The 22,767-nt window shown below is 46.6% G+C and overlaps 1 protein-coding gene across 1 annotated transcript in view; it reads right to left on the reverse strand.

Moving 5' to 3' along the window:
* SLC1A1 (solute carrier family 1 member 1) overlaps positions 1-22,413 on the reverse strand; it is a 50,927-nt gene extending 28,514 nt beyond the window's left edge. The window contains exons 1-2 of the mRNA XM_004591826.2: positions 22,289-22,413; positions 1,389-1,529 (exon numbers count right to left, since the gene is read on the reverse strand). Of these exons, the coding sequence (XP_004591883.1) occupies positions 1,389-1,529; positions 22,289-22,379 (232 nt within the window). The 5' untranslated portion in view covers positions 22,380-22,413. The remainder of the gene's footprint in view (positions 1-1,388; positions 1,530-22,288) is intronic.
* Positions 22,414-22,767: the final 354 nt, after the last annotated feature.

A 22,767-nucleotide genomic window follows, 5' to 3' on the forward strand; every position in this document is an offset into this window, starting at 1 on the left:
AGGTATTATAATTAGACATAAATAAAAAACTAAATGTTCTCTTTAGGTTTCTAATCGTGATAGAATACCGAGAGCATTGAAGAACAAAGAGACTGCAGTCTGTCCAGAGTCTGGCACTTGGGAAGTTCAATGGCCAAATGTGACAGTTCTTCAAGCAACTAGTTGCTGAATGGGATAGTTTGTGACACCACACTCGCCCTTCTCCCCGCCTCCTCCAATGTCCAGCTCCCAACAAATACCAGTGGCAGCAAGAAAAGCACTCCAGAAAATGTCCAGATTCCTGCTTGCAGAGCGACATAAAATACTGATTTTGAAGCTGAAAGCACCAGTATGTTATGCCCCATTCTACCAATTGTATCAGAAATAGTGGAATGCAACAAATGACATTTTTTTGGGGGGTAAATGGAATCATATTTATCTACACGAGGCAGTGTGCTCCTGGCAGGAACCCTGCAACAAAATGATCAATATGGGAAAAGTCCATTTCCAAATTGAGGTGTGACCCAAGTTCAGGTTTTAAAATGCTGGCCTTTCAAAAAAAAAATGATAAAAATGATGCAATCCATAATCACCCTTTCCCCAACACACTTGGCTGCTGGTTCCCAGGGCAAATTTCCAGGGCAGGTGAGTGGCAGCTGTGAGCTCTGTGGAGGAGCGGAGGTGGGTGGAGGTGGGTGGGTGGGGAGGAGAAGCAGAGGGAAGTGAAGACAGCTGCTGAGGGGTTAGCAGTACAGGTCCTGTTGGGAAACAAGTAGGCAAATGACTGCAAACATCACTAACACTGACAACCACACTTTTTCTCAAGACACGAGCTGACCTTTCAGTGATCAATTCTGCCTTTTTTCCTCTTTCTGTGTCATAGATGGAGCTTTATTTATAACAGGTCTGAAAATAGCATCTTCCTCAAAAGACAGCAGATGCTGATAAGGGAGGATTGAACTCTGGTGGAGGGTACTACGGGCACAAAGGACAGAGTGACACCACCTGGGGACTAACAAAATATTCCAGCAAGCAAACATACACACTGACCTGGTGCGATGGCTCAGTGGCTAAATCCCCACCCTGCATATGCGCCAGGATCCCATATGAGTGCCAGTTTGTGTCATGGCTGCTCTGCTTCCCATCCAGCTCCCTGCTTGTGTCCTGGGAAAGCAGTCAAGGACGCCCATGCACCCAGGTGGGAGACTTGGAAGAAGCTCCAGGCTCAACTCCTGGTGTTGTGGCCACTTGGAAAGTAAATCAGCGAATGAAGATTGTTCTCTCTGTCTCTCCTTCTCTGTATGTGTGTGATACTTCCAAGGCATTAATTTTTTTTTTAATCAAATGAGAAAAGACCAACTCAAGAAAAGTCTAAACAATCAAAGGAAACATGAGCTTTCTTAAAGTACCTGTGATCATGCTGGAGATAATCAATGGCAAAATGACAAGCTTCAGCATCCTCATCAGAATTTCTCCAGGAAAAGAAAAGTAGAATTTATCCAAAGTCGAGAGATTGCTGTATTCTCGAACCAAAACTCCGATGACAATACCTAGGAAACAAGAGTAGGTTAGAGGGAAACACGGTTGAGTTCTCTCGCATACATTTGCACAAATATGAATGGCAAGAAAAGTTGCTCCCGAATCTACCAAATTTAGCTTAAAACAAAAGAAGATCCCACATGTTGAAAAGTAGTGAATAGAAAGTACACAGTAGTTAAGTTTGTAAAACTTATTCTTCATGTTTAAAACTTGTTTTCTTCAGTTACCCAACCCAGTTAGCTTAGTCAATCCAAGTATGACTATTTTGTTTTTACATAACACCTTTATTCTTCAACACACAGTTAAATAAAAACCACAATGGCAATGCACAGATGTGAAATACAACAAATAATAGAATTCACATTTTAGTATGTATCTAGAAACTCCATCTCAGGTATATTTCCTATACCCATTAGTGGACAAAACAGTCGAACCTCATGAAGATGCAATCAGTAATAATCTTATATTTAGCTTAACCTTATTTCCCCACATATTCCATTTTGTCATTGATTTCTTACTTTAGTGTAGACATGACTTAATGCATTTCTCCATTCTGACTGCACAATTTTATACTTGATCTTAGTCAAAAGGCCATGGAGTGATATAAATGCACAGTTTTAAGTCATTCTTGAAACAGCCATAGGCAGATGAAAGTAAAACAACTCCCTTTATCAGTCCTGCTGAGTTCATGACTTTAAAACCTAGGAATAGAGACTCACAAATGCTTAAAAACATCAAGGACAAATCTATCTGAAGAGACATGATGCACTCTCTCTGTTCTTTACCAATCAGCCCATTTAATGGTTCTATAACAATCATGCCTAATGATGCTCCAAGGATCCTCTGTAATGCTCAGGGTTTCAAATACCAAGCAAACATTCCTTCTCATACGATTAGGCTGTTTCCAGAAAACCAGCTAGTATGCCAAAGTAAATGTGAAAATGAAAATGTGTCTATTCCCAAGCCAGCTCAGGACTCTGTTAAGTGGCAAACAAAACAAAACGTAACACCTTCTTGAGTCCCCCATCCAGGGGCTTCTATTACACAATGATTGACTCTACATCTAGTCATCACCACCCCAAATGAATGCAAGGATATTAGAAAGAAATATTCTAGTTTCCAGCCTTCAGCCGGATCTTCTTATGGGAAAAGTAAGGGTATTCATGCAGAGCAGTGTCAAAGCTATCCAGGATGACACACACAGTAAGAGGCCACTGTATTCAGCAATTAAAAGTTTCTGTCAAGCTTGTTCTAAATGCTGAGCGCCATAAACTGTACTCCAATCTCTCTCTTTCTTTCTTCCTTCCTCTTACTTCCTTTCTCTCTCTCTTCCTTCCTTCCTTTCGTTCTCTCATCCTTACACTCTCTTTCTCCTTTTCTTTCCTTCCTTCATTTTTTCTTTCTTCTTTAATGGATAAGAATAGAAATACTGGAACACCAACCAAGTGCTGGAAAAGCAGTTACGAGATGTGGAGATGGAAGCCTGGGATCCTCCAGTGACCGTCCTCACCCACGGGTTGAGAAGGACTTCCTATACATAGCCTTGTAAAGGAGCCTGTGTTATCTTTCTCAATCAAGCTTGGACACTGGGAACTCAGGACAAGGAGCTTTTCAGGTTCCCAAGATGCATCTCAATGATACTATCCTTCTCCACTCACTGAGAGTCAAGACCTTTGATGAAATTGTGATGCACAGAGAAGTCTCCAAAGCTAAGGGTGCTGGGAAGAACTCCCCGCATTAGGGAATGTGCAGGTCCACCCATCAGGCCACTGGGTGGATGGGGGAAGATGAAGATCAACAACCTCAGGTTAATCCTCCACCCGCAGTGCCAACATCCCACATAGTGCCACTTTGTATCACAGCTGCTCCGCTTCCGATGCAGCTCTTGTTTGTGACCTGAAAGCAGTAAAGGATGGCCCAAAGCCTTGGAACCCTGCATCCAGCTGGGAGACTCAAAAGAGATTCCGGGGTTTGGATCAGCTCAACTCCGGCCATTGTAGTCATTTACGGAGTAAAACAGCAGATGGAAGGTTTTTTAAAATCTATATTTTTAAAATCAACCTCCTTGAATGGTGCATTTCTACAGAGGACTGCAGAAGGTCTACTGGGAAGTCCTCAGAGATAAGGAATCCCAAGATGCTGTGTGCCCCCTCCCGGAGCCCTGGTTTCCTCCAGTTCAGAATGACCCCACAGCATCTCAACTCCAAAACAGCAATTTCTGTGCTTTCCCCAACTTTTATGTTAACTATAAATCTGGTAGTCAAGCAAGGAAGAAGCTGTGAGAGGAAAACTCTGCCAAGACCAAGGAGGTATAGTTCAAATGAAGCCTAAGTGAGGGGAAATGAGACTTGAACCATTCATTTTCAAACTTCCGACCCAACTACCTCCAAAGGGCAAAGGAACATGCTGTAATTTACTTTTCTGGATGACTGCAAAAACTCATTGGGTGGAGCCTTTTGTTTTTTGTTTTGTTTTGTTGTTCTTGAAGAGGAATTCTGAGGCACAAACAATGTCTATCCCATAGTGGGGAGCAATGCGGTTAAGCCCACAGGCTTCCTTGACAACAAGCACCGTCAGCTTCCACCACAGGAGACAGTCACCTTGACTCTTTCACTTAAGGTGGCAGGGAGCATTCATACACGACCTTGACAGTGAAACCTTCTCATCCCAGTTTGCAGCATAAATTCCTGCAGCCTTTCCAATGCTACTGGATAATTGTGAGGGAGAACCTGCTAGAGACCACCAAGCTCCCCAAATAGCAGAAAACCCTATGTTTTGTTGAAAATTGCTGTTCTTCCACTGACTCAAGAGAGGCAGACATGCACGTTGCGTCAGACCTGATAAAGATATGAACGCATAAAGACCTCTCTCAAATCAACAATAAAAAGAAAACTCAATGTTGAAAAATGGGCAAAGGTTTGGAATACTCATTTCTCCAAAGAAGAGCTATGAGAGGCTATAAAGCAACACAGAAATAGAAAAGAATATATGTCCATGAGGACACACAGAAAATAGAGTTCTTTTATATTGTTGGCAGAGAGATATAAGATACTGCCGACCCTGTGGAAACCTATTTGATAGCTCCTCAAAAAGTTAAGCACAAAGTTACCTAATGTTCTGTCTTCCATCCAGCTCCCTGTTAATGTGTCTTGGACAATAGCAGAAGACAGCCCAAGTGCCTGGGCCTGTGCATCCACACGGGAGACCTGGCTGGAACTCCAGGCTCTTGGCTTCTGCCTGGCACACATTCATCTACTGTGACTATTTGGAGAATGAATCAGCGACTGGAAGATTGCCTTCTCTGTCTCGCCCTCTCTGTTAAATCTGCCTTTCAAATACAGAAAACAAATATTTATCTAAAAAAAATAGCATATATTTGTAAATGAACTTAGGTGGGGGAAAAATGAAACACAGATAGTAATAATAAATGTGCTTCATTTCCATCCTCCCTGGTTGACAACTGGGTGGCTTTGTCATGGGGTGGGAGAAATTATAACACGGGAGCACTTTTGTTGTCTTCTGTCATTGTCCTGGGAACACAGACACAGTCAAAGAGGTGGCATTTGACTCGAACATCCACCTGGTAGACAGTGCACAAGCTTATCAGATAACAACTTGAAAACCTAAACGAAGGCAGACGTGTTCATTAACAGCTCCAAAGAAAATGATCAATTTAAAGAAGAGCTGTGATTACAGATAGCGGTTTGTAGCCCACAGGAGACGCATGAGAGCTTAATTCTCAATCATGGAGTACAAAAGCGAATCAAAACAGAGATTCTGGATTTTTCTGAGAACATTCAGTATCTGAAAAGCCTCAATAGTCTCATCGGTTGAAGAGGAGTAGGAAGAACTCCTATGGTATAAGGCTGGTCTGAGGGTTAAGTAAGGAAGGCAGAGGATTTAGCCTGGCCCCTAACTCTCAGGCAGGCTAAGTGTTAGCCATGACTGAGTCACAGGAGCAAAAGACGAAAGAACGCGGCTTTCAGAATTAACCTATAATCTGAGTACGCAAAAACAAACAGGATAATGGCAGGAGCCAAGAAGCTAGATTCTAGTTCCATTTCTGCTACATCCTTAGCCATGTCATGAAACTGCTTCGATTTTTAGTTGCTTTATCTGAAAGCTTCTACACGAGAATGATTCAAGAAATAAATGAGAAGCTGTATGTAAGAACACTGCGTGATTTAAACCAGGGTTGATTACAAGCAAACAGAAGCTTCTCTCTGTTGTTATTTCTCTCACCCCATGAAACAGCCACCAAGTCATCAGACTTTAAGAGTCTGGATCTTTTAGTGAAACAACCCAATTTTGAAATGCTAACACAAGCTTGCTGATGATGGCTGAATTTTAGAAGTTAACGCTAAGTAGCTCTGCGAGCCAATTTCCTCTGTGGCTGTCACCTTTTATTTTCTGGTTTTCCCACTGAAGACAGGGTAGGAACAGAAAAGTGACCAGCGTTGTATTGAAAGCAAGCATTATAGCAATCAGGAAACTAAGTCAACAAACACACGGAGTCTCTTGGGATCTCAGAGGCCATCAGATCCATGCAAACTCAGCACCTTCCCATTAGCGCTCCACTGGGAGTGCATTGGGGTGAAGCCAAAAAGAGGGGTTCCCCATTCTACCACTGAGAGCATCCATCCCAGCAGACAAACTAAGCCAATCATGAGCAACCATAGGAGGTGCTAGTCTACAGCAAGGCCAGCCCACAGTTGCTGGAGCACAGGACTGCCCTTGAAATGTCTACTAGGAGAGACTAAGAAGAACAGACTTTGAGAAGCCCCCTCCCTGTGACGATAGGAATTCAACAGGCAAGGACAATGGGGGAAGACTAGAAACATAGCTAGAGGCCTGCCATTACAGTCCCTGAATGCCAGGGAGGAGAATGGCATGGGCTAGGTCGCTGAGAGGATTCAGTGAGATCAAGGGTCTGTTAAACTATGAAGTAATGTACAAAGGTTAGGTATTTGTAGAGATCATAAGTAGCCACCGAACACGTTTGCCTAAGAGCAGGTCTAGACTGGAGATAAGTCCGGCTGAGGATTAGAATGAGAAAAAGCAGACAGGGGACTGCTGAGAGTCAGGGAGGTATAAAGGCCATGGATGCTTTGTGATGAGTGGAGAGCTGAAGGCAACAGAACAAGGAGAATCCCAGATCCACAGCTCGTATGCTTGAGAAAATAGGAGAACATGACCAAGTGCCCCCATGTGGCAAGCCCTCCTGCTTGAGGTTAGTGCCCCCATGAAATACATCTCAAAGAGCTGCCGGTCCCTTCCACCATGTGCCACCCACTAACCAGAAGGTAGGGCCCCTCCAGACCCTGGTGGCACCGTGATGTTGGAATCCTCTAAAACTGTGACAAATACATTTCTCTTGTGCAGTGGCCACTTAGTCTGTGGCATTTTGAGATAGCATACCCCAATGGACTGGAAACACATTCTTGGTTGATGCTTTTGCCTAAATTCCAATCAATCTTTTAAACCGTATTGTGATACGACCTCCCCACTGAAACTCCTGTTGGAGTTCACTCTCCATTGTGAGATGGTGACAGTGGGGCCAAGTGGAACCTTTAAGAGATGACTGGATCATGAGGACTCTGCCCTTGGGAGTGGATTAGTCCAGTCATAGATTAATAGACTGTCTATCAAGAGCGGGTCTGTTACGAAAGACAGTTGGGCTGTGTCTCTGCTGTGCATCTGCTGTGACATGCCTGCACCCTCCACGCTAGGACTCAGCTCTCCAGACACAAGAACTCCTTCTCCCATCGCGGCTCCTTGACCTTGTACTTCCCAGCTTCCAGGACCATGAACTGAACAATCCTTTCTTTTTTACAAATTACAGTCCAGTAGACTATGAAAAAAAACAGATTACATTTTTCAGTTAATAACTAAACGGCATACCTGTTTTTTTTTTTTTTAACACTACACATTCAACAACACTTAACTGAGGAGGGTGCACTGGTTATCCTCAGGAATGGCTCAGAAACACAGCAGGTGAAGTCGGGCTGTTTGTGGCTGTTGCTGCTGAATGTGCACACTGTTGCTGCTGTTCACACACACCTCTCAACTGTTTCAGGTGCGGCTGGGTCTGGAACCAGCTCAGGAGTTTGGAGGGACAGGGTAAGACACCTGAGTGACTTCGGTGTGGCCAATCAAACCATCACATTCTTTTGGTCCCAAAGTTCCATTGAGGAACTTATGTTCTGCCCTTTGTCCTGCAAGGCTGACCCTGAGTTTCCTGCCCTCCAGTTTTTTAGCTGGGTTTAGCCAAGGAGAGGCAACCTTGGGGTGTAAAGACAGAATATGGAGTAAGCGAGAGTTCAACCCTTCCACTTTATCTGTGCGTTTGCAGTGTTCCTCTGTGGTCACATATGTCCTGTCGTGTGGCCCCCTCTGCACTGTGTTCCCTCACCTTACCTGGGAAGTCTAGGGAAGTTAAAGACTTCCCAATTATTAGTCCTTGACTACCTCAATAACTCTTGCAGGGTCCTGTAATTCGGGCTGACTCTATAATAGTCCCTTGATGGATCTATTTGGTGAAATTCTTTTAGCTAACCCCTGCCTTATGGTCAAAAAGGCCTGGTCCCTACGTAAGAGGACTCCTCCCAGGCTTCCAGAATCTGAACTTGAACCTGTAGATTCAAGTGAAAATGAAGTTTACTTGGAAAAGCAGGAACCAGTTTACAGGAAATCTCACCTCTAAAGCAGGTATGAGGAACATCTTTTGGGTCAAGGGCCATACAAAATTACCAACTTCAAAACTCACCTGCTGTGGATTTACTGTTTTTCTAGACTTGCCTCCAATTGCTTACCTAGGGTCAGACCAAATGACTTCATGGCCCTTATACGCCTGTGGGCTGGATGTTCTGCCACCCACACTAGGGCAAGCATCCCACTTACTGGCTTGGAGATCCAGCCGGTGAGTGCATCTTTTAGTCTAGGAACAGTCAGTCTCTCGCTGCCCCCACAGGAGTCATGTGTATCAGTTCCATTAAGGATGGTCAGATTGTTTGCTGAGATAACTCAGCTATGACCTGGCTTGTAAGCTCTAAGAGTTCCAATTTCAACCCTCTTTATTCTACTTGACTCCTCTTAAAAGGGTTCATGTCTGGGGCTGGTGCAATAGTTCAACTTACTAATCCCCTATCTGCAAGTGCCAGCATCCCATATGGGCACCTGTTCAAGTCCTGCCTGCTCTACTTCCAATCTGGCTCCTTGGTAGCGGCCTGGGCGATAGGAGATGGATGGCCCAAAATCTTAGGCCCTACTCCTGCATGGAAAATCTGGTCAAGAAGCTCCTGGCTCCTGGCTTTGGATCAGCTCAGCTCTGGCCATAGTGGCCACTTGAGAAGTGAACCAGTGGATGGAAGATCTTTCTGTTTCTCCTTCTCTCTGGAAGTCTGCCTTTCCAATAAAAACAAATATATTTATACATTTTGAGGGGTTCATGTCTGACAAGCTAGTGGCTCGTTTTCTGCAAAAGTTTCATCTACCTATGATCCCATTCCACACACTCTCCCCGCCTTGGTTACCTGGAAAACCACATTTCACCTCCCTGAGGCACTGATGGAGTTACCACACTGGACATGGAGACTGGTAGGGTTTGGAGACGTCCTTGAAATCTCAGAATAGAGGCGAGTTTAACTCAACCAGATGTCTTGGGTCAACACCTCTTTACTCAGGTTCACAACTTCTATAAGACGCCTTCTTGATTCATGACACCCCAAATCAGCCCAACCATCCCGCAGGATATAGCTGCCACTGACTGAGCATAGGTGGACCTTCGGGAGAAAGATGTGGCCTTACCCCTTGGATTTCTGAGAGCTGGTACCACCCTGTCACTCCAGGATTGATGACCTCTGGACCCAGAATGCCAAGTCTAAGTAACTGGGACGTCGCTGCCCATGGGTCTGAACTCCGTTCTCTGGGAGTCCTATTCATGAGAAAGGCCCACCAATGGCTGACATTATCTCCTAGTGGGGAGCTATGATTCCCTCCTCTTTCCCTATACCCACAAGGACTGCTCTGGAAGGTTTATTTCCGTCCACAATTGGCATATTTTTAAAATCCCATGATATTTCTTACATGAAGATAAAGGTAGTCCCCATTGTAAACTTCTCTGAACCTTTGCTGAACAGAAAGGCAAACATGGCCAGCTTGTTTGGGCTGTCAATCATGAAAGGAAAAAACACTCCAGTAAAAATAACCCCAGAGCCATCAGTGAGGGCCAGGCACCTTTCACTCAAGATGAGCAGAGGGGTTCAAAATACACACAAACATAATAAAGAAAAATCATACTTGGGGTCCAATTTTTGCTATTTTTTCCCTCTCCCCTTTGTTTTGGAGAAACAGTAACACAATATTATAATGTTACCAAATGTTATAATTCCATAAGCTTTCTCCAGGTCTGCGCCATGAGCTTCATCGCTAACAAGTGAACTGGTTTGAAGGTCCACTTCAACAGCCACAGCTAAGCTGACACTCTGAAACCAGGAAATCACATACAGCCTTTCGTTGTTAACTCTGGAGGATTACTGTTGACACCTGGAACCCAGCTCTGCCTGTGGATTTTCAGTTCCTTTTCTTAAGATTGCCCTTATGAGCAATAAATGAGAAGATGGACAAAGAGGGAGAACAAGAGACAGAATCCAAGCTGAGCGCCATCCCTGTACACCCCACCCACAACAATTTACCAAGCCTCTAGTGGATGCAGGGCCCCGAGCAAGATTCCAACAACCTCCAGGGCTTCAGCCATGAGCACGGCTTCCACCAACTTCTTGGTTGCAGCCAGTTTAGGCTTCTGTGGGCAAAACACCCACCTCCCACATCCCAGCAACCTGAGTTTTGAATATCAGCTCTATTTCCCGTTCCAGTTTTCTGTTCATGTTCACCTTGGAACTCAGTTGGTGATGACTCAATTGTCTGGGTCCCTGTAAATGTCTGTGAAATAACTAAGTAAAATTAAAGAAAAAAGAGAAAGCCAGCTAAAATGTATCAGAAAGGATGACTAAGGCCCAGCATGGTTGCCTAGTGGTTAAGGTCCAGGCCTTGCATGCACCGGGATCCCATATGGGTGTCGGTTCTAATCCTGTCAGCCCCGTTTCCCATCCAGCTCCCTGCTTATGACCTGGGAAAGCAGTCGAGGATGGCCCAAAGCCTAGGGATCCTGCACCCGTGTGGGAGACCCAGAAAAGGCTCCAGGCTCCTGGCTTTGTATCAGCTCAGCTCTGACCCTGGTGGCTACTTGGGGAATGAATCATTGAATAGAAAATCTTCCTCTCTGTCTCTCCTCTCTGTATATATGCTTTTCCAATAAAAATAAATAAAATCTTTTTTAAAAAGAATGACGAAATATTTTTTAATTGAGAGACTCAGTCTTTCTCAATCATTTCTGGTTAAATAAGCAAGGGTCCAGGCTGTTGTTTTGTTGTAGTTGCTTTTCTGAAAGCAGTTATCTTGGAGATTACTGGAAAATACCAATATTGAATGTAGGCGTAACACTGGTTACAGAGAAGACCTGGGCATGCTTCTCAGGGCCAGTGGCTTCTATGCCGGTGACAAATCCCGATCTTCATCACTCTGGGATTCAGAATGCCCTTGATTTAGTGAGACCTCAGGGAATTCTGCAGGTGCCAGGAAGCAATCCATGAAGAGGAAGTAAAAGTGAAGCAAGCTCATTACACCCAGTGGAATGAATTTCCGCTAACAAAAAGGCAGAACAACCAACAACAACAACAACAACAACAACAAACCATCATTGGTCTCATTCATGACAAGATTAGTACTCACCCAAGCAGTTATTTGAGGCCGTCTGGAACAACTAGACACAGGCAAATTTCTCATCACAGAAATAATCTCCAGACAGAGGGGGAAATGAGGTAAGAATTTGGACAAGGATGTGAAAGAGTACTTAGAGAAAACCCGGAAATAAAAACACTAAGACATTGATGTGGGGCCAGCCCTGTGGCACACTAGGCTAAGCTTCCGTCTTTGATGCCAACATCCCATAGGACTGGTTCGAGTCCTGGCTGCTCCATTTCCTATCCAGCTCCCTGCTAAAGTCCTGGGAAAGCAGAGGAGGATGGCCCCAGTCCTTGCGCCCCTGCTTCCAGATTTCAGGCTACCCAGACACCAGCAATTGGGAACCTGAGATTTTTTTTTTTCCTAATTAGCCCAAAGAATTCAAAGAATTCTCTGATCAGGCTGACTCTGCTGTTCAATCTGATCTTCCTGACAGACAGAATGCCCTCAAGGGTCACTCTGAGTCCACAGTAAAATGGCTTCAGAATTTCCACTAAGCAGGCTTGTTCCTTTTCTAGGATCCCAAACAAGCAGGACAAGCAGGATCCCAAAGTACAGCTTGAGGTGACTTGGGCTTGACTGGGAACTCTGCACAGGTTATCTCTCAAAAACCCTTATAACTAGTGGGTAACTGGGATACCAGGGGTACGGTGGAGAGGTTGGGAGGCTGCAGGTGACGCCTCGGTAGCTGGGTTTCTGCTGTCCTCCCAAGCAACTCAGTTTGAGACTTCAGCTCTCAGCACATTTCAGCCTAGCCCTTAGTTGCTGGAAGCTTCTGAGGGGAGAGAACCAATGCTTGCTTTCAATCTCCACCTCTCAAATAACTAAATAAATAGATTTAACATGAAGGTACCTTAGAAAGCAAGTGCTAGATGAGTCTAACAGGCTCAAAGAAGAGAGAAAAATGAGGTGGGAGACAGACATGTGATCACAGTCCTACGCCCTACTTGGGAAATTTGATGCCATCATGGAAATGTTGGACCGTAGGGTGTCTGGGAGGTGATTAGGTCATGAAGAGGGATTCACACCTTCTTCCTGGAGCGGATTCTGGCTCACAGAGCAGTGGGGTGGTTGTTAAAGAGAGCAGTTACAAACTTGAGGCAGCATGGGCCCTTGCTGGAACAAAGCCTTTGTTTCTCAACCTTCAGAACCACAAGCTAAAATAAGCCTCTTTTCTTCCACACCGTCTTTCCTGATATTTTGTTACATCCACAGAAAACAAGCTAAGACACATTTGCCAAATAAACTTTCATAAAATATGAAAATGAGACATAAGAGGATGGACTCCCATCACTGCCTCCACATGGACTTTTTCCAATCTTCAAGCACAGAAGTCCTATCACACCTGAGCGAGGACTTTCCGACCAGGGTCTCCTGTGGATGCTTTTTTCCGATTCTACCTCTTTTCTCTAATGCAGCCACGATTCGGCTCTCCTGGAGTATTTACTGCACTTATGCTCCTGTGGGTGATATCTGTGCCTATGCTGCTGCAGACAGAGAAGATAAAACAGACTTCTATCTGCATCTCTTGCCGGCAACATCCATTCCTATTCAATCTAAATGATGCTCCTAATTGATTGCTAAGTGAATCGATTTTTCCAACACGAGACTTTTTCATCCTATATGTCAATGTGGTTTGATTCACAGTGGCTGCCTGGAGCATAGTTGCAAGGATTCTGAGGCCTCTGCTGAGCTCCGGAGTAAGGAGAACTGTAATCCATTAGTGATCATTTGTGAATAAAAACTGAGAACTGTCACAATGAGAAGGGAGACCATCACCAACTGAACACTTGTGGAAGCCTATACAACAGACAACGGGTAATGAGGCCCATCTTCAGGCCTGTGCAAGAAAAAGCTGGCAGCAGATGAAACACCCCAGCAACAGCATTCATGCCCTGAAACAGTTACACGTGCAACCAGAATGCAAACTCCAACTCAAAGTGTACACAGCAGGGGAAGGACTGGCCACTGTGGAACATCCCACAGTAAGACATAATACAGAGAATAGCCAAGAGGGTGGCAGCAGGAAGGATTAAGAGCTGCCTTAGCTACTCTGCAAGAATGACTTGGACTGGCAGCAAGGGCTCTCAAAGCTTTGCACGGGGGTAACAATCTAAGTTTTGAATTCAGGCAAACCCCAGCTGGTGCAACTCCAGCTCGGCGTGCTCAACTCTGTGATGAAGACTCGTGACCTCCGTTTTCCCTATCTGTAAAGCAGGAAGCTAACTTGCCAACTGGGAAAGAATGGGCTTAAGACTCATTGTAAACCCCCCCAGTAAGTATCAGTGATAGGTTCGGCTAGCTACAAGATAAAGAACTCCTCAAAGGAGAAAAAAAAACCACATCTGAGTATATAGCAACTGGGGGAATCTTACAGGAAGCTTTTCAAGTGGCCACATGGGTCAGACCATAAGGATGTGGGACACTCTCAAAAACTTAGCAAAATTTGTTTCCCATACAAGAGGGGAGGCTCAAAGACGACATGTTCTTTTCTGGAGACAGTACATTTTTTTTTCTGCTTGTGGTTTACTTGCTTACTGAATCGTAAGTGTCAAGATAGGCAATAGAACAGTGGCAGATAAACTCTCTCCCCTTAAGGCTCCTCCTTTCTCCCTTGGTTGGGTGAGCACTGTGGCTTGAACCATTTGAACACTGGTTGCGGTTTTAGCCATGGAGAATGAGGTCACAGCGTATCTCCTGGCTAAGAACTGCTGTCCAGAGCTCACGTATTTGTAGCTCATGTATTTGCAGTAGAGAAACAGCCTGGATCGTGCAGTGAGATGCAGCTAGGAGCTGGGACCAGCTGAGTCCATCCCACACTGGGCAGGAGGATTGGCTGGGAAGGGACTAGTTTAGCATACCTGTGGAAACAGAATAGGTAATGTACATCTCCAGTGGAGGCAGTAACGTTTGGGTAAGAAATGAGCCACGGATACACTTCCTTGCCATTCTCAGAGGTGCTACTGTGGGATGCGCTGACGACAACAAAGCTGTCGTTCAGGCTGTTGCCCAGAGCCAGCACTCTTCAGAAACTCCTTGCAGCTTCCAACTCTGGGCTTCACTGGATCTGGACATTCCAAGTGGGATTGGCCCTTTAAAGGACTCACTAATGCAGCAGCCATGGCTGCGGGAAGTGTTTGGTGGGCCCCCGGTGGCATCTGAGATGGGTGCATTATCTTTCGAGAGCGCTTTGCCCCTGTGGTGGTGGTGCGCAGGTGACCCCCACATCTCCAGCCATCCAGGGAACTTGGCAGTTCCTCAGGCGAATACAGCTTCCTTGGCACCAAGCCAGCGTGCGGCGAACTCCCTGGCACGGTTATTTTCAGCCTCAGCTCTGTTAAAGGTAATCACAATTTCTTGCAAGTAATTAACGTGGTGAGCTTTCCGTCTGTGTACGCATCTGTGTGCGCGTGCTCTGTGATAGCTTTTTCCCAGCCTTGCCTGACTGAACCCATGGTTTTGACCTCTGAGCTCCAACATGAGGTCCACTTCCTCTGAAGGAGCAGGCAAACCCTGTACATAACATAGCTTCCTCTGAAGCTTCCCAACTACCTTAGGTCACTGCTCAAATTTCTGGAAGGGGAGTAGCTTCTGGACAAGCAGGATATGATACTCTGTTTATGAAGTCATATCTAGGAAGATATTATAAAGCCTGTCAACCTTAATCAGTTTGCAAAGTCCTCCTAACAGGGGGCATTACGTTCGCATACAGATAACAACCCAGACAGACAGAGTCTAAGGTGCGAAATCCATCTTTTAGAGATGCATTTCATCATTTTCTTGGGTAATTGTGTTTAGGGACCTGATTTCCTAGACCAGTGGCATGCACTCTGCTAAGAACAAGGAAAAATGAAAGTCTTTTTACTGATGCCCTTAATCTGGTAAGTTTAGGTTTTGTTTCAGAAATGAAAGCACTGAATCAGGCATTCCAAGCCCAATTCTCTTTTCATGATTCTTTGGTATATAAACTTGGCCCAGACTTCTCTAGTTGAGCAGGTGTGTGTGTATGTGTGTGTGTATGAGAAAGACAGGAAGAGAGACACACACACACACACACAAACATACACATTATATATAAATATATGCGCAATTATATATATATAAATAATATATATATGCATGTAACTATTTATTACCTTAGCAAAGATATAAGCCAATTCCCATAGACACATGTCTAAGTGCCTATATATATTTAGTCACACACAGTTAACTTAGACAAATCTAACACAGCTGTAACTCCCACATTTCCAGAAAATATAATAGACACCAATTAGCAATGACCATGTCGCTAGTAATGTCATCATGGGACAGCACACTATGGAATTAATAACACACACAAAACACCTATCACTCAACTTGCAACCTGTCTGGGACGCTCAAGTTATCTTCTACATGGAAAGCAAAGCAGCCAGTACATACTATACCTTTTTTCTACCTCTATCAAAATTATTACTTATTATAGAGGATGTGTTCAAAAAGTTCATGGAAATTTTACATTAGCTTTAAAGCCAATTCCATTTTTTCCCCTTAGACCCTTTGTATATTGTGGCAATGATTGATTTTTGAAGATACAGAAACTAGGCTATTCTTAACATTGTAAAGATTTCTCTTCTTACAAAGGATCATTTCAAAGGCAGAGCAGAAGAGACAAGCACAAAGAAAGGAACGAGTGAGAGAGAGAAAGATGAAGTTACTGGTTCACTCCCCAAAATGCTGCAATAGCCAGGCTTGGACCAGGCTAAAGCCAGGAGCCACGAACTCCATCCTTGCCTCTTAAAGCTGGCAGATGCCCAAGTATTGGGGCCAGTATACACTGCCTCCTTTCCCAGGCACATTAGTAGGGAGCTGGTTTGGAAGAACGGCAGCCAGAACTGAAACTTATATTTTGACATGCGATGCCACAGTACCAAGCTGTGCCACCACACCGGCCCCTAAAACAGTCCAATTTATTTTGTGTTTTTGGAATATTCAGTGCTTCATAAACATTTAAATTGTGTTTATATATATGTATGTATATGTATGTATATATATTATATATCTAAATCAAGTTTTATGGTAATGAATAATCCATTAGACATAGGACATTGCCCTGATAACAGTCCCATACATAACTTACATGATTATCCCAAAGTCATCCACTAATCAGCAGTTGAAGCAGAGTAGCTGACTTCAGGGTCATTTTATCCTCTGGGAACGCCCTTTACTCCTCCCTCAGCTCCAAATGGGAGCATTCCTAGCAATCTCTTTCTTCTAGTAGTGAACTAAGAAATGACTATAATATATGCTCATAGAGTTAAACGTTCTTCAAACTGGAGGAAACCATGGAGATTTTATAACAAGTTTCCAGCATGCAGCATCTATATCCCTGCTTCCCATCCCAAACCCTCAGCAGACATCCATTCAGAACTTTTGTTTCCACATCTTCATCAACACACTAGAAAATCCACTGCCTTGGCCCTGGTGCCATAGCCTAGCGACTGAAGTCCTCGCCTTGCACGCCCCGGGATCCCATATGGGCACTGGTTCATGACTCAGCGGGCCTGCTTCCCATCCAGCTCCCTGCATGTGGCCTGGGAAAGCAGTCAAGGATGGCCCAGAGCCTTGGGACCCTGCACCCACGTGGGAGACCCGGAAGAAGCTTCAGACTTCTGGCTTCAGGTTGGCTCAGCTCCAGCTGTTGCCAAAGAAAATCCATTGCCTAGACAGGGATTTGGTATCTGCATAGAATCCTCTTTCTGATAAAAAACAAAAACAAAAACACACAAAGCCTCAGAGAGTGTAAATATCAGATATACTTTTCATCAAAGAGTTAGTCTTATCTTCTAGTCTCATTACCCAGGGCCCCGCCAGGAGAGCTCTCCAGGGCATTGATAATCTGATTGAGGAAGAAACGCCTGTGCTGTGGCATAGAGAGTTAAACCTCTACATCCCATATGGGTGCTGGCTCATGTCCCAGCTGCTCTACTTCCCATCCAGCTTCCTGGAAAAGCAGTGGAGAGTGGCTCAGCTGCTTGAGCCCCAATACCCTACAAGGGAGACCAGGATTAACGCATACGCAGCAAGGAGCACAGTATTTGGCAAAAGCATTCCTTAAGTTGTGGATCTTCCCACGGGAGGTGTTTTGTACCACCTGGGAGAGCAGTGCTGTGAGGCAGATGGTACAGGGCTTTGGACACCATGTTAGAGAGATGCCTCCTGCACCCGGCGAGAGTAGGGAATCACGGGGGTGGTTTTGAGGCCCCCGTAATTCCACCCACATCTCAGAGCAGGCATTTGAAGAGCAGTCTAAGTTCTTCACTCTTAAGACCTCAAAGAGGGTTGACTGTGGCCTCCACACAGGTGTGTCCACGTGCCCAACCTCTGCAACCTGTGGGCATTACCCCGGGTGGCCAAAGAGTGAATATCATCTCATACAGCAAGACAGGATGTAGTTAATCATCGGCTAGCTGGACTCAGAATGTGTTTGCTGAAAGATAGGGCTGGCATTTAGTCTCGTGTTTAACATACCCACGTCTGACTCCTGACTGCAGGCAGCTCCTTACTCATCCTGGCCCTGGGAGGCAGCAGGGATGGCTCAAAAATCGAGTTCCTGTTACCCTTGGGGCAGACCTGGGCAGTGCTCTTGACATTGGCTCCAGCCCAGCCCTGTCTGCTGCAGGCACTTAGGGAGCAAACCAGTGACAGCTTTCTCTCTCTTTCAAACAATAATAATGGCTTAAAAAATGCTAGAGATCATGTGTGTACACACACACACACAGAAACAGAACTGCAAGCAAAGATTAGAGGGATTAGCCCCACCCACCCCAATTCCAGGAATACTAGGGCATCCACTCCAGGAGAAACCACCGTTGTGGCTCCCCCAGACAGGCCCTGCTGGACTCGCAACTTCCAGAACTGGGTGAGGATAAACACCTGCTGTCCTGGTCCTAGTAGCGAGCCAGGCTGTGGAAAGTAGTTACAGCAGTGACAAGCTTTGAGATCTGGGGCAGGGAGTGGGGCACGAAGCAGACAGAGGAAACACAGGAATTCAGAAGGCAGCCAAAGGTGGCCAGAGGTGAGTCCTCAGCCCCTCCCCTCCTATCTCAGCCTGGGCAGCCCACCCTTGCCCAGAGCCTCAGAAGTGCCCCACCTCTTGGGTACGCCTCTCCTCTGCCCCAAGGCTCTTTCTACCCCTTATCATGCTCCCTTCTGCTTTCATGGTCTTTATTTCCATAATCGCTTCTCTCAAGGTTCTCTGGTTCTTTTGACTATTTTCTCCCAATTCCTTCACAATTGGGTCTTCAAAGAAAGGCCTAGAGGATCACTGCTTGTCCCTCTCTCCACGGGGTTTATACATCTTTCCCCCACAGTTTCTGGCTGTTACCCACTTTGTGAGCTTGTTGAAGAGCCCTGGTAGGTGCTGAATGAGTGAAAGACATGGGTGTTGGATGCTACGGATATATTTCTAAGCACTGTTGAGTTAAGGTCTGTGCAGGTGATGGGGCAGACTGGCACCTGTCCTTGGGGCCTACAGAGTTAGGTAAAAAGAAACAGAACAGGCCAATGTACGATGGCTCAACTGACTAATCTTTCACCTGCAAGTGCTGGCAGCTTGTATGGGTGCCAGTTCATGTCTCAGATGCTCCACTTTTCACACAACTGCTTGTGGCCTAGGAGATCAGCCAAGGATGGCTTAAGTCATGGGACGTCTGCATCCACATGGGAGACCCAGAAGAAGCTCCTGTCTCCTGGCTTCGGATCAGCTCAGCTCCAGCTATTGTGGTCATCTGGAGAGTAAACCAGTGAATGGAAGATTTCTCTATCTTTCCTTTTCTCTGTGACTGTCTTTCAAAAAATAAAATAAATCTTAGACGGGGAAAAAAAAAAAATGGAAAGGAGATGTCTCAGGCATCAGACAGGAGATTTAGATTCTACCAATGATGGCTTCCTTATTGCTCCAAGGAAAGGAAGCCCCTGGAATTGGCTGGTTAGCTCCATGGTGCAAACAGCCATGGCCTTTCTGTGATGAGACCCCCTCATCATGAGATCACAGATTTCCCACACAATTGGGAGAACTAGTCTAGAGAGAAAACTCAGGTTTACACGATAAGCTTGGAGGATTCCACGAGGGCCTTACCCACACTACTCCACCACCATCATGGCTGGGTGGCTTGAATCAGGACACTGGACAGATCTCTCACACACAGAGATCGTGCTAGGGCAGAGCACAGAAACACTTCGAATTTCCACCTGTTCAAACTGTTGGGAATTAGGTTGTGAGTCCTCAAAGCACAATGATGATAGCTCTTTTCCATCCCTCTCTTTCCTAATAAATAAATGTAATGGAGGCTGTCATCGGTTTAGACACAGCATGTTACGCAGAAGTGGGCGTTTTGGCATTATCATAGTCGACCCCACTAACAAGTGAGACAATGACTAACGCCCCATTTTCCAGGCAAGGATCCCAGAAAACAAGCCATGCATTTAAACGGGAGAACTTCTGCAGCACCGGAATTCAACCCAGCATTCCTGACTCCAGGCTCTGCCCAGCCTACTGCCCTACAACAGCAGGGACACTCCTCTAAAAACGGTAGTGAAAGCAATGAACATGTCCACAGTCGTATTCTCGGAAGAGGCCTCCAGCTCCCTCTTTGATGAAAAGCACTGCTTCTCCTTTCAACAAGAGAAAGAATTGCACATGTCAGGGCTGCCGCCTTCTAGCAGGGAACAAGCATTTCACAGTGGCTATGATCAGAATGCCACATTGCTGTAGGGGGAGCAGGGTAGTTCATATGTTTAGCAATGAGTTCCTCTTGAAGGTCCACACTCTGAAATATCGAGATGGGAGAGAGAGTGCTCCAGAATTTTTTTCTGGACCCATTCAGGCTGTTACAAAACAAACCCTTGCTCCAACTCCCTGCCACAGTTGGAGTGGCAGAAATGTCACTGCTTGCTAAACTATGGAACCAGCGCAAGCTACAAAGAGGCATAAAGTTCTCCTCCCACCCCCACCCCAAGGCCAGCGGGATCTGAAGAAAGAAGGAAAGAGGTGTGGAGGGACCTGGAAAATGCTTCTGGTCAACACACTTGGCTAGTCTAGTCTTGGAACTTCTCAGCCAGAAATGGAAACACAAGGCCCATTGGAGGAGCCAGTGACCAACCTGGCTTAGGCATTTCCATGGTGAATTTTTTCCCCTCCTTTTTTTTTTTTTTTGAGTAAATAACCCAAAACACACTCCTGGGGCTCCACGAAATGCATAAAACTGGAGGAAACCATCTACCTGGGATCAAAGTCACATCTGTAAAATAGGTAGGGAAGTCCTCTCCGTTCGCTGAAGATGCATTTATGCAAATGGTTCCAAAGGCCAGGAACCAACTGCTCCAAACTCCTTCCAACCCTCCAGTGACTGGGTTGCTGACCAGTGCTGCACAATGTGGCCATGGTGGAGGAGATCTCTGCAAAGCTCCCCACCCAGCCCCGAGGCAGAACCACTCTGCTGCCACAGGGCACCAAGACTACACCATCCTCAGGTCATTCCATTTAAAGGGAATTTTAAAAGTGAATCCTGGATTCCCATGATTAAGAGTATAATTTCTTCCCTGTGGCTCGAAGGAAGGCCAGTCACTCTTGGTAGAGTGGGCCATGTAAAATGTGTTGGGGGGTGGGCAACAGGGAACAGTGTAAGCTTTCCCTAAAGCTAGCCCAGAGCCACTTAGCACCTCGTGGGAAAAAGCCAACACTGGCTTCTCCTTTCCTGCTGCAAATATTCTCAGCTAAAGTAATACCAGGATGTTATTTATTTACTAGGAACCAGACTTTCCCTTGCACAGAGTTCTGGAGGCGCCCATCTGACCCCGGGACTCCATTCACTAGCTTTCAAAGATTTTTTTTTTTTTTTTTTTGAGGTCGGGGCACTAGGAGGGGCTGTAGACAAATACACCAAGCAACTAGGAGAGACTAGGGTGGGGAACAAGTCGACAACTTTCCCTTTTTAGCCAGCCCAGCTTCAGTTTCCAAGCAGGTGAAGCCTGTCAAGTAATTCACACATTCTGCAGAAGGTTCCTCAACTCTCACCTGCTGGGAGTCCCCAGGTTGCTAGCCCTTGGGCAAAGGAGGCTCTAACCCTAAAGAAGTGCCTCCCAGGGCTAGATAAGCATTAAGTGGTGGCAATCCCAAAGCTAAATACGAATAACTCCAAGCTCCGAGCACCGAGTCCCGCCACTCCAGTCACTTAAATACACCTTTGCTGAGAAACCAGACAAGACGGCTGGTAGATGTACTTCTCACGGAGGGAAGGCGGCTCAGGAAGAGGTGTCCTCCTAGTTCTGTTCCCCAGTGGCTGACCGCCGGTGGGCCACAATTGCACGCTCCGGAGTTCAGGCAAGAAGCTGTCAGCGTTTCCCAGCTTAGCTGCGGGCAGTCGCCACTCGCTGCGCTCCCCGTACTAAAGGTGAGAGGAGGCAGCGTCCCCAGCCGGCTTCCCCCAGGCTCCCGCCCTGCCACCCCAGAAGCCCAGGTGGCTGGCTCCTCCAGTCTGTCTAGCAGGTGTCGTTCACATCTGTCTCCGTCAGCGTAGTGCGGTTCAAAAGAGGGGGGAGGGTTGGGGAGGGAGGCGGGAGGGGCGGTGGGTCTCAGGATGAGCCAAAAAGAAGCCTGCTTCTATAGAAATACACAAAACCTTTCCTCCTTCCAAGCCACCCCCTGGCCATTCCGACCAAGGCAGGAACCGGCCGGCGGTTCCTCGCTGGGGAATCCAGATGGAATCCCCAAGGAGCATTGTCCTTCGCCTGCAGAAACGCAGGGCATTCAGGGGAGATCCCGCGCGTGGCATCCGAGGCCAAGGCCGTGGAGACACCCAGGAAGCCAGGCACCGGGTGTGCCAGCGCCATGCGCACCCTCGCACCCGCACTCCCCGCACGCGGCCTGGGCGCAGGGCGCGCGTGAGGCTGCGCCGCCTCGCCCACCCGCCGCGCCAGCGTCCGTGCTCACCTAGTACCACCGCGACCACGGTGGACAGCAGCAGCCAGTTATTCTTCAGGAAGCGCTTGGGGTCGCATCCTTTCTTCGCCGGCTTCCCCATGGCAGTCGTCCGGGTTCCGAGCGGCCCCTTGGGTCGCCGCTATTGTGCTCGGAGCTGGGCCGTACGCGCCTGGAGACAGGGACACCCGGAGATGACTGTCGAGTTGAGAGGCGCGGAGGAAGCCAGACGCCGGTGCGTCCGGGAGAAAGAGCGCGTTGGCCCTGCCGCTGTCACTGATTGCCGGGGCTCCCCGCGCTGCGCTTCTGTCGCCTGCCAGCCCGGTGGTGGCTTTGCGTGGCGGACGCGCCCAGCTCCTCCTGCCGCCGTCGCGCTCTGCGGCGCCCGGGCCAACCAGCGAGGAAGGAGGGAGGAGCGGGCGGCCCAGGGAGGTGGGTGGGTGCGCGCGCCGTGCGCCCGGGGTCCAGGCGGAGCAGGTGTGGATGATATC

This window comes from Ochotona princeps, chromosome 31 (genome assembly GCF_030435755.1).
Source record: "Ochotona princeps isolate mOchPri1 chromosome 31, mOchPri1.hap1, whole genome shotgun sequence".
NCBI lineage: Eukaryota > Metazoa > Chordata > Mammalia > Lagomorpha > Ochotonidae > Ochotona > Ochotona princeps.